General features: G+C 41.1%; 1 protein-coding gene across 4 annotated transcripts in view; it reads right to left on the reverse strand.

Moving 5' to 3' along the window:
• mprip (myosin phosphatase Rho interacting protein) overlaps nucleotides 1-20,694 on the reverse strand; it is a 35,489-nt gene that overhangs the window by 6,338 nt on the left and 8,457 nt on the right. For 2 of the 4 annotated variants that reach the window (XM_058062501.1, XM_058062499.1), the window contains exons 4-16: nucleotides 17,552-17,703; nucleotides 17,394-17,478; nucleotides 17,142-17,313; nucleotides 16,531-16,978; nucleotides 15,317-15,443; nucleotides 14,084-14,188; nucleotides 10,522-10,578; nucleotides 9,984-10,052; nucleotides 9,806-9,895; nucleotides 9,379-9,488; nucleotides 8,356-8,929; nucleotides 7,892-8,029; nucleotides 4,217-4,276 (exon numbers count right to left, since the gene is read on the reverse strand). In XM_058062501.1, coding sequence (XP_057918484.1) covers nucleotides 4,217-4,276; nucleotides 7,892-8,029; nucleotides 8,356-8,929; nucleotides 9,379-9,488; nucleotides 9,806-9,895; nucleotides 9,984-10,052; nucleotides 10,522-10,578; nucleotides 14,084-14,188; nucleotides 15,317-15,443; nucleotides 16,531-16,978; nucleotides 17,142-17,313; nucleotides 17,394-17,478; nucleotides 17,552-17,703 — 2,187 coding nt within the window. The remainder of the gene's footprint in view (nucleotides 1-4,216; nucleotides 4,277-7,891; nucleotides 8,030-8,355; nucleotides 8,930-9,378; nucleotides 9,489-9,805; nucleotides 9,896-9,983; nucleotides 10,053-10,521; nucleotides 10,579-14,083; nucleotides 14,189-15,316; nucleotides 15,444-16,530; nucleotides 16,979-17,141; nucleotides 17,314-17,393; nucleotides 17,479-17,551; nucleotides 17,704-20,694) is intronic. The other 2 variants (XM_058062500.1, XM_058062502.1) reach the window with 2 other exon arrangements.

Consider the following 20,694-nt stretch of genomic DNA (forward strand, 5'->3'; position numbering starts at 1 on the left):
CCCAACCACAGCAACCAAGGGGGAAATGGCGGTCGAGTCTGTTTTTACAGGGATAAAATCTCCTGGGAGCTCAGCTTCAGGAACCTACTGTGAGAAGCTGAAAATCCTCCCCGAGAGCAAACGTAAACTTCCTGCTCTGACATCAGACCGAGCAGTAGCTTAATTTGGAAGCATGTCAGGCTCTGGATCGTGTAAGTAAATACATTCTAGGTCATGGAGTGGCCATGGAATCAAAAAGAGCAAAAATATAAGCAGACTAAAACTTAAATGATGTGTTTTTAATCCAACTTACAAAGCATCCATCAGCTCAGTATTTTAGAACCGTGATATATTGTTATTTTTCTTACACTGACTTATAACCTTATTGCCATCAAATATGGCTGAATTGTGCTTCAAGGGTAGTCTAAAAAGTAATGTATCCAATTCTGGTCAGCCAGTGAGCCCCTCCAAAAACGCCTTTGGTCAATTATGGCAGAAAGCAGAATACAGAAATGATCAAAACCTGAATATTTGAATGAACAGATTACAACATGCCTCCCAGAACATCATTCATTGCAAGCAAGATGGGTAGATTAGTAAAGAACAACGTTACATGTAGAGAAACTAAGCTACGTACAATGCAACTGCTGGGTGCCCACTGGTGGCAAATAGGGAAAACAAAGTCCAACTACATGATGAAGAATACTTCAATGTTTACATGAAGAGTATTGAAAGTTTACCAAAAACAGAAGAGCATGTTAAGACACACTTCGCTCAACATGGTTAAATCTTTGCAAAGCTTAGGAGAAAGACATGTTTACATTGTTAGGCTAAATTAAAAAAATGTCAACATATACTGGATATATATAATGAATGGATGAATTTATTTAAAAATCTTAAAAACTCAACCCAGCCATCCCTTGCCACTTTGCGGTTCACACGTTCTATTGCAGCTTTTTCCTAAGATTCAGTCATTATTAGTTCATAGCCGTTGGGTGATTGACAGTAGCCTATTATTAGTCAAAAAATATTGAACGACGAGCCATATGTAGTAGTCTGGTGACTGTGAGTCAGCCATGGCATTTTATGTTTACATGTGGGGTTTGTCGTTTGTGGCTTTGGGAAGAAAGGCAGAGTGGGGTAGCGGTTTAGTTCTTTCGAGGGAGGCCTACAAAATTAAAACACAGTTTAGTAAAAAAAAAACAAAAAACATGGAAGCTTCCTGAACAGTATATTTAGTCTCCTACCTGGGAGGTAAAAGTGCAGTATGGCTGCCAAGGGAAACATTTTGTTTATCGCGTGACCTAACCCTTTAACATTGCCGCAGTTTGTAATACTGATGACTGCAATGAGTTGAAAATCAACCAACTAAAGAAACATAAGTATAGCTGACTAATAAGGGTATTTAAGTCCAATGGTTGGGAAATCAGCCCACTAAACTACCAATGGAAAGAATTACATTGTTCATTTGGTGCCACGAGAACCAATAACAAAATAGTTCCACAGTACAATACTGTGGTGTCAATGACAGAATATATTTCAATGGATGTTAGAATACATGCAACACAAATGGAAAAACTTGTTAATAGAACAAGGCACGAGAGTAGGATGCACACTGTGGGTGGGCAAGAAGGGCAAGTAAGGTTTGGGAGAGGAAGTGGGGTCTGGGAATGCCACAAAGGGACACAAGGCATTACAGATGGCGGACGGCAAGGACAACGAACGCTTCCACCTTTAAATTGTCCAGGTCTTTCTCGTATTTCAGCCGTAGGGTGGTAATGTCGCCCTGCTCGTCACGGCGTCTCATCTCTTCGGTCATAACTGAAACTCGTGTCAGCAGCTCTTGGATGCGTTCTTTGAGACGGGACGTCCGGACCACGGTGCGATGAGACCGACTGTCCTCAGCAGACGTCTCATGTGGGGTTGCTGAAGTCAGCATGCTAGTCAGCTCCTCCATTTCTCTGTCAAAGCTCTCGGTCAGGTTCATGCGTTCCAAGTGGTGCATCTTCTTGAGATCCTCCATGCAGCTTGTCAGCGAATTAATCTCTCTGATATTTTTTTCTGAGCGGATGTGAATTTCCTGTCGTAGTTTGTCAGCTTCCTGTTCGTAGCTATCTTTGACCTCATGAAGCTCCTTCTCATGCCTCGCTATTATGTCATAAAGCTCGCAGGTTTTATCAGTTGAGTCGATGGCCACACTTTCTGTATGTATGGAAGTCTGTGGATCCAGACCAGTTTTTGTAGAAACCTCAGACAGCTGCTGACAATGGACATCTGCTATTTTGGTCTGCAGATCTTTGGTGGCTTCTCTCAATTTAGAGCAATTTGCACAGTCAAAACTATCCATTTCGACTTTGGTTTGCTTATTCGTGAGCTCTTTTTCATGCTGGAATTGCAACCGAATAATCACATATGACATGAAAGCATCTTTGAGCGCATCAAGCAAATACTCAGATGGCTGTTTCTGTTCTCGGCCATATGTGACGCTCTCCCGAGCTAACGACAGAAGAGTGTCATCCTCAGCCAACTCAATCCTTGATGCAATGTTTGACAAAAGTAATGATCTTGCCTCCAATGTTTCTGTCAGCTCTTTAAGAATAAGGGTGTTTGTTTCATTATCAAGCCAAGTGTACATGGATGTCAAATCCGCTTGTGTCATTCCTTGGGCTTCTGCATGAATGTGACTTTTAAGCAGCATCAAACTCTTGTGTGCGATTCCATGTGCCAAACTGGGCTCAGAGCCATATTTGCATGCTTCTGTTTTTATTTCAGTGGTACTTAGAAATTGGCTCAAGAATTCCGCCTCCAAAAGCAAAACTGTGTCTTTTTCACTGACACATAGCACGCCTTCTTTTGGAGAGGTAAAGAGTCTGCTTGAACTTAAAGAGTTTTTTAAATTGTTAACCAATGTCTCTACATCAACGTCTACCTTTGATAACATGTCTAAAACCTGATTAGTTGCCTCACACCTCATCTCAATCTCATTTACTACCTGCTTTAAAAGACCCTTACCAACATGTCTGCCTCCTTCCTCAACACGGTCACCAACGGCCGTTGACTTTTCACCTACCGATGTCCTTATTTCTAACTTCTCTCGTAGCATCGCTATTTCATTTTCTGCTTCTCTAAGCTTCTCTTTACTGACTTCCTCTGATTTCTGCTGTAGTATCATCAGTTCACAGTTCCTGGATTCAAGTTCGATACAGTGTTGTTGTGTAGTATGGAGTGTGGCCTCCGTTTCAAAGAGCTTTTCTTGCGAGGCTTCAAGTAGGTCATTGAGATGCTCTCGCTCAAGATGTAGCACCTCATCTTCATCATCTACCTGGAAACCCAGCCCTTTCAATGTGGCTTCTTTCAACTGCAGCTTCTTCTCTGTGTCTTTTAGGCTGGTTCCAAGCTCCTCCAACGTAACTAGAGCTTCATGGAGCCTTTGCGACTTCTCATGGAGTTCCCTCTTGTAATACTCCCCGTCTATAGCATTAGCCTGGCTTTCAGCCAAGGCAGCCTTTAGTCTTTTCATTTCTTCCATAACAAGATGATGCTGTTTACCACCCTGATGGCTGATAAGCTCGGCTTTCAGTCGGTCTATTTCTCTGTCTGCCTCAGTCAGTTGGTTCACTATCTCCTGGCACTTTTGTTTCAACGCACCGTTTTCACTCGTTAAAAGCTCTACCCTCTGAGCAAGAAGTCCGATAGTCTCCACTTTTGTTTCTGAATGGTTATCCATTTTTGAGAGAGGACAATACGGGCTCCTATGGCTTTGCTTCTGAACCTTCCCTACCAAATCCTCCATGTTTAAGAGACGGGACTCATATTCCCGGATGCTGTCACCTGCTCTGGCTAAACTGTTCTTTAGCATTTCATTTTCCAAATCCTGTTGGCATTTCCAGGCTTCCAGGATCCTCTGAAGAGGTTGCTTCTCCGATGTTTCCTGATTGCAAGCGTGCGATTTCAACAGCTTTGTCAGCTCCTTCACAGTCAGATATTTGCCGGTTGTTAAGTCATCTAGTTCTTCAATTGCTTCTGCACTGTCCTGGAGCAAAAGGTTAACAGTTTGGACATGTGGGATAGTGCCTTCCAGAACGGGAGGTTCAGAAAAATAAGGTTCCTTAATGGGTTGGTGAGAAAGAGAAAGGCCAAGCTGTGCTTGCATATTGCGCTTTTTCAACTCTTGCAGCTTCAGGAGCTCTTTGGTCTCCTGGTACTTCTTTGTTAAAGTCTGTGCTTGAGAACTAACCAGTTCTGGCCTCTTCATCTGGGGCGTCACATCAGCCTCCAGACCCAAATGGTGTTCCAGCTTGGAAAAGGGGACCAGACAGTTGGTTAACACACAGCAGCAGGGGACACACAAAGGCTAACTATTCATTAACAGATTATGAATAATTTGATCTCACTAAAACAATACAGCACTATTAAAAGTCCAAAATAGATATCATGTCATAATACAGATAGAATTTAATCATTCAAACACTTACAACTCTTGGTTGTAATGGTGTTAACTAAAGCAAAAAAAAAAGAAAAAAGATTTAATGGCAGGTGTTAGTTAGCATGCTTATGTAATAGCTGAAAGTTACTTTCTGTGGTAAGTAATGCAATATTAGTGTCTCTTTAGTTGGATGGTTTAATCAGAGTTTTACATACATATCATGACACATTTCTACAGTATTTTGGAACAAACTCTCGTCTTGCATTGGAGCAATGTTATTCTAAGTGAATACCAGGGATGGGCATATTAATTCATTTTTAATCTGAAAGAATTAATCCCATTTTAATGCAACTGAGGCAAAACGGAGGGCAATATTAAGTGGCAACCAGCTATTGATCCAGGCCATTTGTACCTTTCAGTACTGGAGGCCCCACCCACTCGTGGCTCCTAATGGCCTATTTACTTGTCATCACTTCCTGACCTTGCAGATTACTTTCAGTCGTATTTCAACACATTCGGAAGGTGACAGCAGTCATTACTGTTGGCATTGATTACGTAAATGTCTCGTTGTCCATCACATTTACAGATGTAATTCAGGGGTGAGCGAGTGTGCCTTCGGTTCTGTGAAGCATGTTGATTATCGACTACAGACGGCGAAGAGTGATCGCATTACAATCATTCAATGTCTCATGTGCCTTCAATCATGGCCCGCCTCTTCCAATCATGCCAGAGGAGAGGAAGTGGACCAAACATGAGAGTCAATCGCAGTACTCACACTACGCACACGTGCAGGACATAAGGTGTGAAGTGAACCAAGCGTCATCACATCGATGAGAGATAAAACTTAAACTACGACAGAAATGTTTTGCACATGGTTGAATATTTATTCCGTTTAAAATTGATAATGCCGTTTAAATGTGTTTAAGAAGGGAGCAAAAGCAGTATCGGCCACAAATATCGGCCCAAGCAAAATCGGCCATCGGCTAAGGGTGATGGAAAAAATCGTAATCGGCATCGGCCTGAAAAAAAAACATATCGGTCGATCCCTAAATAACACTTCTGGGAATTTGATGTATACATGTATTTGGAATTTGATTGTTTGGCTCGGTACAAAGACGTAATGAGTTCCCACAGCATAGACACTCTGTGAGTGAGGGACAGGAAGTATACTGTCATGAGTCTATTCCATCAATGATTCCACCTAATTAACTGGCCTTTAAAGCTGCAAAGCACTCCTCCATTGTTAAAATTCCCTGTTTGGGAAGACAGCCTTCCCAGTGAAATATATACATACACAAAGACAAGTGGATAAGACAAAAATGTTCAATACAGACAGGAAATGGGGTACAAGCTACAACTAATTGAGGCACCCAATCAAATACTGATACGGATATCAGTATGATCTAACACAAAACACAAGGTCGGATTATAGCCCTTCTATTCAGAATGCACATCCCACGTAGGAGACTTCATTTCAGTCCAAAAGAGACAATGCAGCTAGGTGCAAATCCTGTCATGCACAAATTTCCCGTGGTGGCACAGACTCGGGGAAGTTAATACGGCCAATATGATTGCACGCCGCGGCTCCCTGAAACATCCACTGCTGTTTGAAACACACGCCAGAGGCATCAAGTAAATGGGTCTGTGTTGCTCACACTTACTGTTGAGTAATAACACTCCTATAACATTCCAAGCTCAAGTATGTATGATCTGTACGTATGATGTGATCCACCAATATTCAAGGCTGCAGTATAAAATCTATATTTATTTCTTTTTATTTTGTATTTAAGAATTTGGTTTCTTATTACATACCCAATGGCAACCAGCCCAGGCAATTATACTGCTCAATGACAAAATAGTTCTAAATAAGTTAAAAAATACAATGACACACATTAAAACATGTAAAAACTAAAATAAAGTTATTCAATTAGTGGATACACCAAATCATATCACATAAATAACTGCCTCACAATGCAAACATTTCCCAAGTACACTCCGCTGCAGCAGCAACAGACTGATTACTGACTCTTGGTCTGGAGAAAAGCCATTCTTTAAAAATTGCTGCTGTTTTCCATATTTAATGTTTTTTTTCTTTCAATTTTCTTGTTTAACTCATTCAATCTCTGCCATTTTTAAAAGCTGTCCCTCTCTGTACCGTTCTTTTTTGATGACGTTGATTGATTTTTTAAAAAAAGGCAAACACAATATTGTGACTAGACATCTTTTTCTTCTTCCTATGATTCAGCTCAACAGACACTCCTGGACTAATACATTAGCCACGTTTACATGGACCCAAATATTTCAATTGCATTCGGTTTATTTGCTCAAACGGAAAGAATTGAACCTTTGTATACACCTCATTCCGAAAGAAAAGTGCCAATCCGAATGAATATATAATCGGATCCACGGGGGTGGAATATTCCTTTCCCCAATCCGATTGAGGTATCGTGTAACCGCTCAAACCGCCACCTGTGGAACAGAATCTAAACACTTCTATACTTTATTCGATACTATACTATACTTTAAAACATGTCCCAAGTTTTATTATAGAATATTAGCAATATTGAATTTGATCTTTTCCTGTTTAAATTTATCCCGGGTGCGTTCTTTCAACGCATGCTCATATATGACGTAACACACAGCTGGAGACGTTCTTCAGTTTTAAAAATTGAAGGCGAGCAATTGGCATTGGACTGCTGCCAAAAGTTTGTTTTTGATCCAAACTAATTTCAAGACTGGGTGAACGAAAAACTTGCAATACTTTTAATTTTACTGCGCATGTCCCATTGACTATTCTGGTTGATTATAGCGGCGCATGTAGACAAGAGATTGGAATATTCCTTTCCATGTATACCATTGTTTTCGAAAAAAGGTCATTCGGAAAGAGAAAACCTCCTCATGTAAACGTGGCTAATGTTGAAGTGGAATATTGCTGGATAAATATCGGCATGACAATATCTGTTTAAAAGAACAGCCTGCCTTCTCATCATGACGTTAATAAACATGGAAACTTTTATATTCATGCACCTCGTTAAAAAAACAGCCAAGATGTTATTCATACAAATTGCAACTGGCAATGTTAGGAACACGAAGACATTGTTGATGATCGTATGGGAGATAAAATCTCTACTACTCGTGCTCTTCAAGTGGACTTCAAAGTTACAAAGCAAGAGGATGTCTCTCCAAAATGTACTTTCTATTTCCGTTCTAGACTTCAAAAGCAGACTTAATAGGTGTCTTAAATGCACATTTGTCTTATTGAGTTCAGTTTTATGGTAGTACAAAACCTACAGAATGAGACAGAGGGGAGATTAATACATTAATAATAATTAGATGCTTTTTGGAACATGCAATGGACACATGCATTTGTAGCCCTTTCTTTTGAATATTTGTAAACAAAACATGCAAAGGATGTTACAAAATAGAGAATACAATAATGTTTAAGACATGAAAGGGTACCAAAAAAAACAACTGGAAACAACTCACCGGAGATATGTAGCCTGACCGTATGTCCTGCTCTCTCTCCAGAGCCGTTCTCAGCTGCACTTCCAGCTCCTGCTTGTGATTGTTGGACTCAAGCAGCTGCTGGTGACAGGCTTCCAATTGTGTTTTAAGGTCCTCTATCTGGAGAAGAAGAATGAGTTACTGAAGACCTGCCGGTGATCAGGTGATGATGGCCAGACAAAGCCTTTCACTCAAAGGACATTCATGGATGGAAGGCCCATATAAAGCGCAAATGTTCAGCACCAGTTATTCTTTATTTAAAAACATCAAGGTTCGATGTTTCCGTACAATTCCTTACTTCCTTCATTTATTCTTAACTAGCTATCTGGAATGCAAATAAAAGTGGTATAAAACTATATCTTGAAATAGACCTCTGGAAGGCAACAACTAAAATATACGTTATATAAGAGACCAAAGATCCTAATGGTAATGATGGGTAAACCTACCCCTTGCTTGTAATTCTCCAACAGCTGTTTGAGCTCTGCAGTCTCGATGGGTGGACTTGTTGAAGACAGGGGCACCCTCCGCTCCTCTCGTATGGGCGTCTTCTCTACCTGTCGCCAATGCTGCTCAATCGCCTCCTCCACTCTCTGCTGTCGCTCCACAAATTGAGAACCCGATGAATCAGGCCGCGGCTGTCCAAGTCTATCGACACTCTCAAAATCCGGCCTGGCACAATCTTTGAGCGGCGAGTGCTCCATCGACGAGTTTGTCACAGATTCGTACCGCTTCCGCCTCTCCTCCCGCCTCCGACTGCGCTCAAGCTCTCCTAAGTCTGTCTGGAGGCTCTCTGCCTCTTGCGCCCGTTGCTGGGCCAGGGCTTGGGCAATGGGTCTGAACTCTGCCCAGTCGAAGGTCTTCGATCGACCTTCGCGTCGACGTTCACGTGCTCGGCTCTTCACGACACCCTGAGTGGCTTCTCTCTCCACAGACGACGTTTCAGAGGATGGTGAGTCGTGGGTCACATCCGGTCTGATCAGACCCTCCAGTGGAGTGAAAGAACCCTGGTCTTCAGTTGAGCTGAATCATAGGAAGAAGAAAAAGATGTTTTGTTCTTCAGATGCCTCCAAGGTGAAATCACATTAGATTTTGAGGTTTCTGAGCTTCAAATTGCAAAAACCAAACTCCCATAAAATAGAAATACAGTCTATGTAATGTAATGTAACATTAGAAGTCATCAGGACTGGAAAGGTTACATTTTTTCTCATCAGAGAATAAAATATTCTTCCACCTTCCAATATCCCATGTTTGATGCTCTCCTGCAAATTCCAAACGGAGATAAGGCCATTTTTTTGTTCTTAAAACCAGTCTATCGCAGATGGGGTCTGATGGTTATTGGACTGCACTCCGCATCAGTAACAACTTTCATTTGGACTGAGGACTGTCCCTGTCTTGACGGACAGCCAATCAGATCCTCCGGCTCGGGGTCGGTGACACTTATTTGGGTCTACCAGTAAAAATGGACTTACCTTGCTACATCAGGAGCAGTAGATGGTCTGACATTTTTCATGACTGCCTGGATCCAATTCCTCCGTATACCCGCTGTCATGGCTGAAAGAGTGTGAACTCCTTCCTGAGTCTAAACATTGACAAACAAAGTATATTTATATATCAAATACATAGGCATAGTTTCGTAAAACAAAGAAAAACAATCATACAAATCTGAAATAAGACAATAATACAACTCTCATTTGAACTAAAAATGAACGGAAACTGTCTTTGCCAAATTAGTTCTCTTGTACTACCAGTACCGGTAAATGTAATGCATTTTTATTTCTATTTTGTCACATTGTAAAGACCAATATTAAGGTGAAAAGGTTAACCAACTTGTTAACAACACTGCATAGACATGACGAAGTTTGTCAACATGATAAATGAACGAGGGCGTATATTTACTTGGATTTGGAAGCCGTAATTCCGTTGAGCTTGGTATTCCGTTACATTGTAACAGGTTGACAGATCGATCTCACCATCCAGGTCAGAGGCCTTAAAGGAGCACCAAGACCAAATATGAGTATAAATATTCAAACAACGTATTCTGGCTGGCACATTACATAACATCACTAAGGGTTACCTCTTCTGCTATGGAATCCTTGTAGTACCGCAGGCTATGATCCGTCAAAACAAACCAGTATTTCTTCCACTAGAGTACATACAAGGAAAAATAGTGATGTTGAGGTAAAATAAGGAGTTATAAGGACATTCTGATGATTAACTGAATGATGAATGGTCACAGCATCACTAAAAGTTCACTCTGAAAGATTGCTTTGTGCTTTTAATGGTGTTCACAATAATGGTCGCTGAGGCTGAACCAGAGCTGAATTCTTAAACGCTAGTTGGTGTGTATGTGGCCGACAAATTAGGCCTTTGTTGAAAAGAATCAGGTATGTTTCATTACTGTACTGGTCCAGTCCTGGACTGCATTCACACTTGACCAGGATCCAAAGCAAACAGTTTGTTTGAACCGGACCAAAAATGACAAGTGTGATGACACCCCAGGAAACAACATTCAAATGTAGCCATGTTATTTTTAATTTTTTTGGTACAAAAATTTTCAAGAGTCTTGTTGGAAGAGGCTTTATGTTAACTTGCAGGAAAAAAACTATTCATACCTGTCCTTCCTCATCCAGCTTCACCATCCAGCCTTTCTTGAAGTTCAGTAAATCAGGCTACAATAGAAAAGACAAAAGTAAATTACAAAACTATCGCTACTTTCATTTTCAAATATAAATATTGAAATATAATATACAAGGAAATAGTTACAATTTGTACTGTATATTTATATACATTTAAAGTAAGCTAACCAATACCCTATTTTAAATGTTTAAAAGTGTACTGTTACTTTCCACACATTTGTTTAAAAACGCCAAAGTGAAACATCATGCTTGGTAAAATCACACAACAGCCGGAGGAGAAGTTGAACCCAACCAGTGGCTCGGATAGATAGCCAATAGATAACGACGTGGACTCAGTGCAGCCCCACTTGTCAGATACAACTTCTACCTCATTAGTTGTGGCACTGTGAGAATCCAGCTGACGATGCAAAGCCATTGCTTGACATAGTTATACTGCCGTGGTTCCACACAGTGGGAGACAATACACGTGTGACTGGTGGCTACAGGGAGCAGATGTGGTGAACACGCTCAAAAGACACACAAGTAAGCACGTACAAGCCGACATAACGCACGTCATATACCGCATGTAGTTAAAAAAAATACAGAAAAAAAATCATATTGATCCACTTATATCAGCAGGCATTAACATAATGCTACAGGATTTGCTTTTTCTTTGGCTTTTTGTGGCATCTCTGCGAGTTGCCCAGCCAAACACACTTGGAACGAGACTGTAGCATCCAGAAGATTAAACGCCTATGTGCAAAAGAACTTGAAATGGCAACAAATGGGTGATCATAATAATGAGAGAATGGAACAATAACAATGGAAAATACGGCATTTAGTCCTTAAAGCAAACTGTCCACTTTGACATGAACAGACGCCCAGGTATCGAACACCAACCACTTCACATTGCGCTGCCTTGAGCTCTTATGTAAAATAGCCACATAAGTCAGTCGCTTGTGAGGCATCGCCGTCCAGGCCACTCAGTACAATGTCAACAATAAGTTGACTATAATAAAAGAAGAGAACAAAATGTCCTTTTTACACTTGTGTGATCATTTAGCATGTTAAAATGTGATTTCACACATTGCTTGTGTCATTGGTGAAGCTGGAATGGATTATTTCTATTGCCTGCAACAGGACATTTGTGGCGGCTATAGGCTACACTGTTTACTGCGCAACAAGATAAAGAGCACTTCCCCTGCACACACACACACGCACGCACGCACAAACAACGTACACAAGCACGTACAAACACAATGAGTGCACTGAAAATATGCAGCAAGCAAAAATCCAAACAGAATATGTACTGTAACCTGAAGAAGAGTGGGAGAGGTAGTGGTGGTGGTGGTGTCTGGGCAACACCTTCATACCATCACATCAGAGAAACATTCGTCTTGAGGAGAAAGGTAATAAATATCAAGTAATATTAAAAAAAAAAAGCTTAGAATTTGGGCAAATAATTGATTATGAGCCATCACTGTGCTGTTTGAATGTAGTTTGGAGATGTCCACTAAGCATTTTTTTTTTTTACCACCGTTACCTAACTAATCTGCCGCCGTGGTCCCAACAAGAAGCCTGGGTACTTCTCTAAACAGCTAAACCTTTGGCACTCATTCTAACCCTGGATCCTACAGCTTAGCACAACAGGAGAGGCTTTGTCTAGTGACCACAGACACACTGAAGCACATCGGCCTATCAAGAATTCATTTGGAGCATTTCACTTGGAGGTAATGTTGACTAGGTACGTTGATATACATTTACTCTGACGGTAACGATATCTGCACAAAAGTAATGCCGTTAATGCGCTCACCGTGTTCATTCTGTTTAAAACCCATATATTCCCACACTCTGCCTTTGGCATTCACCTTAAAAACGCTTTTGCGTTGTCATTGGTGTTAGCGTATACTGGATCAACTAAGGTAGTAGTTACCGTAGCTAGTAGCTCAGCCGCCACAAAGAAGATAAATGAGACGAGAGCCCACTCTGTCCACTCATTGGACTTACAGAACCAATGACAGAGTGAGCCCTCTTTTCATCCAGCCTGTGTTGATCGTCCAATAAGTCCATTTATCCATTATTATATTAACAGTTACACACCTAAGTTAGCAAAAGAGCACATTGACACTCTACAGCAATTTTGGCAAAATGTCTTGTAGACTGATGAAACTCATTAGGGAACGATTAGGGAAAAAACACAGCACTATATTTGGGATAGTGAAAACATCATCCAAACCGTCACGTTTGCTGGAGGATGCATCTTTCTTTGTGGCATCAGGGCCTGGCCAGCTTGTAAATCACTTAGGGGAAGCTGGATTTCAAAGAATATCAGCCAATTTGGGTGATGCCACAGGACAACAATCCAAAACACCGGAGCAAATCCATAAGAAAACGGCTTCCCAAAAAGTGGCCAAGTCAGAGCAAAGATTGGATTGACATGAAGAGGGCCATACACATGACAGCCAAGAAGATTGATGTGCAGGTCTGATCCACAGACACGGGAAGCGACTGGTTGGAGCTGTTGTTGTAATTTATTCTAAGGGTTCACGTACTTATTTCACAAAGCACTATGAGGTTTCTTTTTTTGGTTGTGCTCTTAACGACATGAAAGACCAAAGACATTATGTCATTATGTGATTGTATAAGTCAACACCCTTGGCTTGGATGGAAGATCAGAGCACATTTTATGACAGGTTTATTCAGAAAACCTTGAAATTCGACAAGGTTGACATCTTTTTTCTTACAACTGAATATCAGTTGAATCTCAACAAGTACAAATTCACTTTTTTATTCAACTGCCACAAAACAATGCAAGTACTTTTTGGAATGTTTTATAACCTTGACTACTAAGAATGATGCCTTGCTGTAGATTATTTTATGTTTACTCTAAAAGAACAAAAGTTCCCATGATGCTTAGAGTGCAGAAAACAGGAAGTCGGTGTGAAAAATCGCTCCCATCACATGTTGACAGAAGTCCTCTTCAGCGATTGCATTTTGATCAAATGCAGAATTTGATCGTTAACACCACGACAGCTGTAAATAGCTGCACTTCATAAGCAAATGATGCTGGAGACACTGAAGTGGGAAGGTTTGCAAGGTTTACACAGGGTGAGTAAAATACTTTCTATGCGCCCGAGGCACTGCGACCTCCATATTATGTGTATTGTCAATCAGGGTAGCATTGCCACAGTCTGATAGACTTCTGGTTGTTAATCTATTAGGATCTCGATATTGATATTTTGTCCACCCCTAATTACAATTGTAATAACAATTAGGATTTCATTTTTTCAGGTGGAGGACATTGATTAAAAAATCATGTGTCAAGGGTCCACCCTATGAACCACATAAATCAATAGAAAGATTGAAGCCTTGGCGTTTATTGAAGTAAACGGGGAGGTTAGGCATATTGGATTTACCAAATTTAAACTGATGATAATCCATCCATTTGTTTTATATGCGTCGTACACATACAAACATCAATGGCACATCTTGTGAATACAGTATAAGATGATAACTCTCCCTTATTTGGAAAAGCAACAGGAAGACAAAAATCACTCACTGTCATGACTGAATCCGTGGTCCTTCGGTCAAGGGACTTAGCTCTCCTAAGAGGCGGTAAGGAGGAGGGGAAATCCAGACCTTGACCCATGTCGGGCCTCTGCTCCTTAGAACCATACACAAGTGATCATATTAGTGTTACATATATGTATACAGTATAGAGTTGCATTCAAAGTTATACAAGCCCCATTGTAAAGCCCCATTCATTTATTTAAGAAAATGAACAACCTTTCAATAAATGACCACTTCAATAAACAGTGACCGACTTATATTTTGAAAAATATCTGAAAAAGATGGGTCATCTTTCATCAGGGTCATGCATGCGGAGCACTACAGAGCTTCACTTCATGCTCTTGGCTGTAATTTCAACACTGGTCTGTGTCTTTAGTCCATGTAGTGTTTATATCATCCCCAGCAGCAGCGCTCTGTGGAAGTATGTTTCAGGAGTTTGTGTGAAATCTCAGCAGGTCTTTATCACCCAGCCCTATCAAAAAGACTTAATTTTCTTCGGGTCAAATCAGTTCAAATGAAGGTAACATAATAAAGACCCTGTTTTCACTGCTCAACAAATGTATTATATATATGTATAATGTACAATATAAATGTATTGTATATAAGTGACACTCCTGCTTTATGATTTTTTTTTTTTTTTACTGTGCAGCTTTTGGTCCATTGACAATTTTTTTTATTATTTTTCAGTCTATACCAGAGTAGCAAACCACCAGCGTGACTAGATCCTTGGTGAACAACAGTGGGTAGTGGTATTTTGTTACTATTAATACCACTGGTGTGTATATGCAGTTTTGTCTGCACAAAAGTTGCATGAATGAAAGACAGCTGGCAAAACAAGACCAACCTATTTAACAGTATCAAAAAAGAGCGTGTATCATAGCATAAAGGCTATGGTGGGAAAAAGGAAGCACAATCATCAGGGGAATCCCACCACAGAATGGTAACCGGAAAGGAGTACGACACACATGGGTGACCCTTGACCCACAGGAGAGAATGAGGAAAATCTGGAGGGAACAGAGACAGAAGGAAAAAAAACTACAGGAGCATAAGAGGGGACACGATAGGGAAAGAACATGTCCTATCACTGAGCTCACATATGCCCTGCCATGTGCTGCTTGTTTAAAAGTGATTCTGTATGTATCGCAAATTGCTTTACAATGCCAGCAGTGTTAGCTCAAATGCACTCCAAAAAAAAACACACACAAACAAAATAGTTGTATACCTCTCTGTGGAAACGTCTGTGCTCACTGCGGCCTTGTCTGCCTCCACTCCTGCTCGTCTCTTCCACCTCCATTTTCTCCTGATTCTCAAGCTCCAGGGCTTCCAACTTCTCAATAACACCCGAGCGACTGTGGAGAAATATTTCAGAATTACCAAAAACTGCGAGGTGGACAATCAGTTCTACTAATCATGACAGTGACAACTTAGTGTCGCCAATAGCTGAGACTTTGTAATTTCTGTAGTATGACATGGCACATAGTATGACAGTATGACACATATTGGAAAAAGGTTAATCAATAATGCTATGTGCCTTTGAATGGCAACCAGTCCGGGCTATGGCCAACCTCTTGCGTAATCAGCTGGGTATCAAAAATGGGTGGACGATCATTTATTTGCTCTGTTATCACAATGAAGCAGAAGGATGGCACACAGCTCAACACCCACTACAATACACAAGAGCCTTTATCGTTATGACGACATGATCATCTCCCCTAGCCCTTGAGTGAAAACAAACAATAAAATAAAGTGTGTGGTTTCACTGTAGCCATTGAAAATAAATAAATGCTGATTTAAAAAAAAAAAATCATTAACGCATCCTGCTTTGTGGTTTTGGATAATAACCCTTCTATAAGAAAGATGGCAGGAAATGAAAAGTGGGAAAATGAGGCTAATGAGCAGAAGGCACAGACGGGAGGGATGAAATGGAGCCGGAAACTCGCTCTGGGAGGAAAACGATGACCCCCCTCTTGGTTTGTCTTTAGTGTGTGTATGTGGGTGTGAGACTTTTGCCTCCCCACAGCATGGGGGCCAGCAGGCGGATTACTGAATGGAAAGTACGCAGGGTAAATTTATATTCCATGTTTCCGGTGAGTGCTTTAACGATTGATAAAAGACGAATGTAACAACAGACTTTCTGAGAAGCACACGTAAAAACGATGCTCACAATACAGCAATGTATGTCTTCGTTTACCAGATAGTGATTTATTTCCCTGTCCAAGCAAACCACAACTGCTGGAAAAGTTCGGTCACAACCGGAAGTGGACACTGAATGGCTGCCATAGTGTTTGGGCTTGTTTAGCATAAGCTATGTACTACGTAGTTGTGGGGCCAATGACTGTGTAGTGGACCAGTACTACAATGTAAAACAAGAAGGGAGTGTTGAGACATCCTTTTGAGTGAAGAAGACCTGTGTCTGTGGAAGAGGAGGACACTGACCTCCTATCGGGGCTGAGGACAGGTTCCCTCTCGTGCCTGTCTGGGCTCCTAAAACGGCTCCTCTTCTCTGCTTTTCGTTCCTCTGCCTCCAGTCTTCGGGATCGAGGCGTATCGTGGTGGCTGAATGAATGGCTCCCCCTCTGATTGGCCGGGTGGCTTTCAGTGCTGGTGACTGTACTGCCGCTGGCATCCGAGTCCAGAGAGCTTACGGAACCACTGATGTGAGAACCATTTGAGAGCAGCGAGCTGCCAGAGGGGAAGGGGTCACTGGGAGCTGGAGAGAGGCAGCGGGGTACGCCCCCCAGGCTGGAGCAGGAGCCCGTTGGGGAAAGGAGGTCACTGGGCGGCGGCTGTGGCACCGACCCATGCAGCACCACTCCACCCTGGTCGACCTCGTCGCCATTCACCGAGCCTGCATCAGACCCTTGTCCGACAGTTATAGATTCACCTAGAAAGAATTGGCATAAGATGGCAATTATTTTTCTGTCTTTGCCGATCCTCAAGTTACAAGGAAAACTAAGGTGATGTTGGGGAAAAACAGCTGCTGGCATAACAATAAAAAAAAACTTTGCTAACGCATGCAATTTTTAAACTGTGTTATTTTTCCTTGCCTGTGGGGAGTGGCGGCGATCCCGGGGGCAGCTCAACAGGGGCCCAGACTGTAGCTCCTTCCGCTTCTCTTTGGTTCAGCTCTTCCTGCCAGATGATGGAACTGGAGTCTGGAACCTTCTCTGCCTCAGGAATGCCCGAACCAGTCACGGCTACTTTAGCTGGGCCTGGCTCCTGCGTGGAGACCGATTTAAAGGGTTAAAATAAAAGCAGTACTGTCAGATAACCACTTCATAGAGGTGGAGGACGTATACCTGGGAGGTTGTAGGCTCCACCTTGCGTTTCTTTTTCTGGTTCTGTTTATTGGTGCGGGGATAAACAACCAACTGTTCAGTCCAGCTGAAGAGAGGTTGACAAGGTTTAAAAACAAACCGTTAGCCTTAACTATCATGGGAGATGTCAAGACACTTACCCGTTGATGATCTCTTTATTCTCTCCTCTGATGAAGTATTCCTGTTCTGGGGTGATGATGCATAAGGAGTTTTTTTGGCCCGTCTTGGGTTCAGCGTCTATGACGTCCGTACACAGGTTCATATTCACTGTTCCCTGGGGCAGTGTGCTTGGCTGAAAGGGAATAAACATAAGGAAAGTTATTGAGAATTATTTCTTACTAACAAGGGCCATTAGGTGGGATGTCACAAGACACCCAACGCACCCAACTCATTGTTTCAAGACACTATTTACAATCAATACCTTACTACAGACAGAATTATTAGCATTCAACTTATGGATCACCATGTCCATTCTTTGTCTTACCGCTACCTTAAATTAGACATCATTGGTTGATGAATCACAGATGGGGTAAAACATTACCACTGGGGCCAAAAATGAGAAGAAAACATGAACAAATATGGAGATAAGTACTGATAGAAGAGGAACCAGGCCAGGAATGGATGACTAGCGAGCAAAACAGTGATAACACCAGTGTCATGTTTCTTAAAGAAAGCATGATTCAACACCACAAAATGCTTTGCTTTTGTCATTATTTTCTTTCCACTGGAAGGTGTTGGGGTATGTCACACCTATCAACAGGACAGTACAAAAAAATGGAAAAAAGCTTCTTTGCAAGTGTGATCATCTGTGGCAATGATCAGTGACGACTGCTGCAAGTCCAGCCTGTTCTGAAACATCCTTCCACACAGAAGTAGGACTGTACCATTATTCAGATAATTCAAATACCTCAGTTACAGTTAATAAGTTAGTTTTTTTCTGTTAGTTAAATCTTTTATTACTGGCTGTTTGATTGTTATATTTTGTTCCACGTACAACTTTGCCTGCTTCATTCACACCAGTTGGACTCCCATCTACAAATTTTTCTTCTGTGTGCAGTCAGATTGCATATAGTATACGTATACATAGCCCCAAAAATGTCGGTAGAATACTCCATTACAAAAATATTCCATAGCTGCAGCCCTACACAGAAGTCATCAATATTTGCAAAGACATGTTAAACAAACCTGCTTTGACTCATCGTTTTGTGCAACAAGGTAATAAATGCGGTGTTATTTGGTGACACCCCTGAAATCCCCCCAGCTTTTTTGCGGGTCTGCTCCAAGTCCCTTGGCTCTGTTATCAGCTTTGCGGGGTTACGGCTGCTTCAGATGTAAAACAGGTGCTGGGTCGCTTTTCAGCTCCTTTTAAGGCCACTGAACACAGATCGAGCTTTATTAAGATCTGCCTGAAAACCCCTAAGGGCTGCCAAATATGGCAATTACGCTGCATCGCCTCTTTACAGCCCAGACACTATGGAAGAATTTCCTCCACTTGAAAGGAAGCATCAGGCTTAAGTAGCAGTAGCTGTCAAGTGAATAGAACATGAATGGAGTCCTGGCAGTGTGGTAAAACTAACTACATCGGCGGTGAGGTCATGCAGTATTCGTATATTGTGCTGTGCAATTTTAGGGTTACAGTTTAAGACATTTCCAGACAACTGATGAACACCAGTTTCAGGTAAAACTCTTTTTGCGAACATGCAGTATGTGTGACATAATAGCTAAAAGGAGGGTGGGGGGGGATTCATTGAAAAATAACAGAAAATGACATTTAGTAACATGACATTCATTCCCATGTAGTTACATGAAAGGCCACTACTGACTGTTACACGACACAGAAACGCGGAGAAAGAATCACAATCGTAAAGTCTATGGAGTCGACAACAATGCAGAAAAATTGTTTGTGTCCAAACCCATCCAACCGTTTACAACACTTGGACACAATCATGTTACCCAATAAGAAAATGCATGGCCCAAAAAAACGACACCTGATAACGGCCCAACGATTATTTTATTCTGCATAAGGATACATAATTGCTATTTTTTTAAACCATGCTTCAATCATGCTACCTGCAATAAAAGCCTGTTGTTCTGGCGTCCGAACAGTTACTGACACCTCGTGACCAAAGTAGTATACTACATTCATAAGTTGAATGCTGGTCCTAATGGCTGACACATAGCTATTTTTATGCTTGAAAATGTTTCATTTGGGGAAAAAACAAGCTTTTTAAATTAATAATAAAGCTAAACAGCATGAATAATTTTCTTTAAAAACCAAGATGAGTGAGGAAGCAATGTTTGCACTGCAATGTTGAGCGGGACTACGATTATTTTATTCTGCATAAGAATACATAATTGCTATTTTTTTTAAACCATGCTTCAATCATGCTACCTGCAATAAAAGCCTGTTGTTCTGGCGTCCGAACAGTTACTGACACCTAGTGACCAAAGTAATATACTACATTCACAAGTTGAATGCTGGTCCTAATGGCTGACACATAGCTATTTTTATGCTTGAAAATGTTTCATTTGGGGAAAAAACAAGCTTTTTAAATTAATAATAAAGCTAAACAGCATGAATAATTTTCTTTAAAAACCAAGATGAGTGAGGAAGCAATGTTTGCACTGCAATGTTGAGCGGGACTACGATTATTTTATTCTGCATAAGAATACATAATTGCTATTTTTTTTAAACCATGCTTCAATCATGCTACCTGCAATAAAAGCCTGTTGTTCTGGCGTCCGAACAGTTACTGACACCTAGTGACCAAAGTAATATACTACATTCACAAGTTGAATGCTGGTCCTAATGGCTGACACATAGCTATTTTTATGCTTGAAAATGTTTCATTTGGGGAAAAAACAAGCTTTTTAAATTAATAATAAAGCTAAACAGCAGGAATAATTTTCTTTAAAAACCAAGATGAGTGAGGAAGCAATGTTTGCACTGCAATGTTGAGAGGGACGACTGTAAACTCAAAATATAGTTTTAAAAGTTACATTAAAAAAAAAAAAGTAGCCAAGCCAGCCCTAGAATTAAGTGCACACCCACTCCATAAATTAATCCTGTGAGAAGATTTTATAGGCTGAGCCAAAGGCAAGTCTCGTCAGAGTCTCCCACAACAGGTTGTGGAGGGAACGCTGCTGTTTTATATGGTGCCTAGACTCGGTATCCTTCATCAAACCTTTTCACGGTGCAGATTCTCTACACGTGTAGAGGCAGGATGACACAATTGTATGCAGAACAGAACATATAGATTTTTTAACATAAGACATGGAAAAA

The sequence above is a fragment of the Doryrhamphus excisus genome, chromosome 22 (assembly GCF_030265055.1).
Source record: "Doryrhamphus excisus isolate RoL2022-K1 chromosome 22, RoL_Dexc_1.0, whole genome shotgun sequence".
NCBI lineage: Eukaryota > Metazoa > Chordata > Actinopteri > Syngnathiformes > Syngnathidae > Doryrhamphus > Doryrhamphus excisus.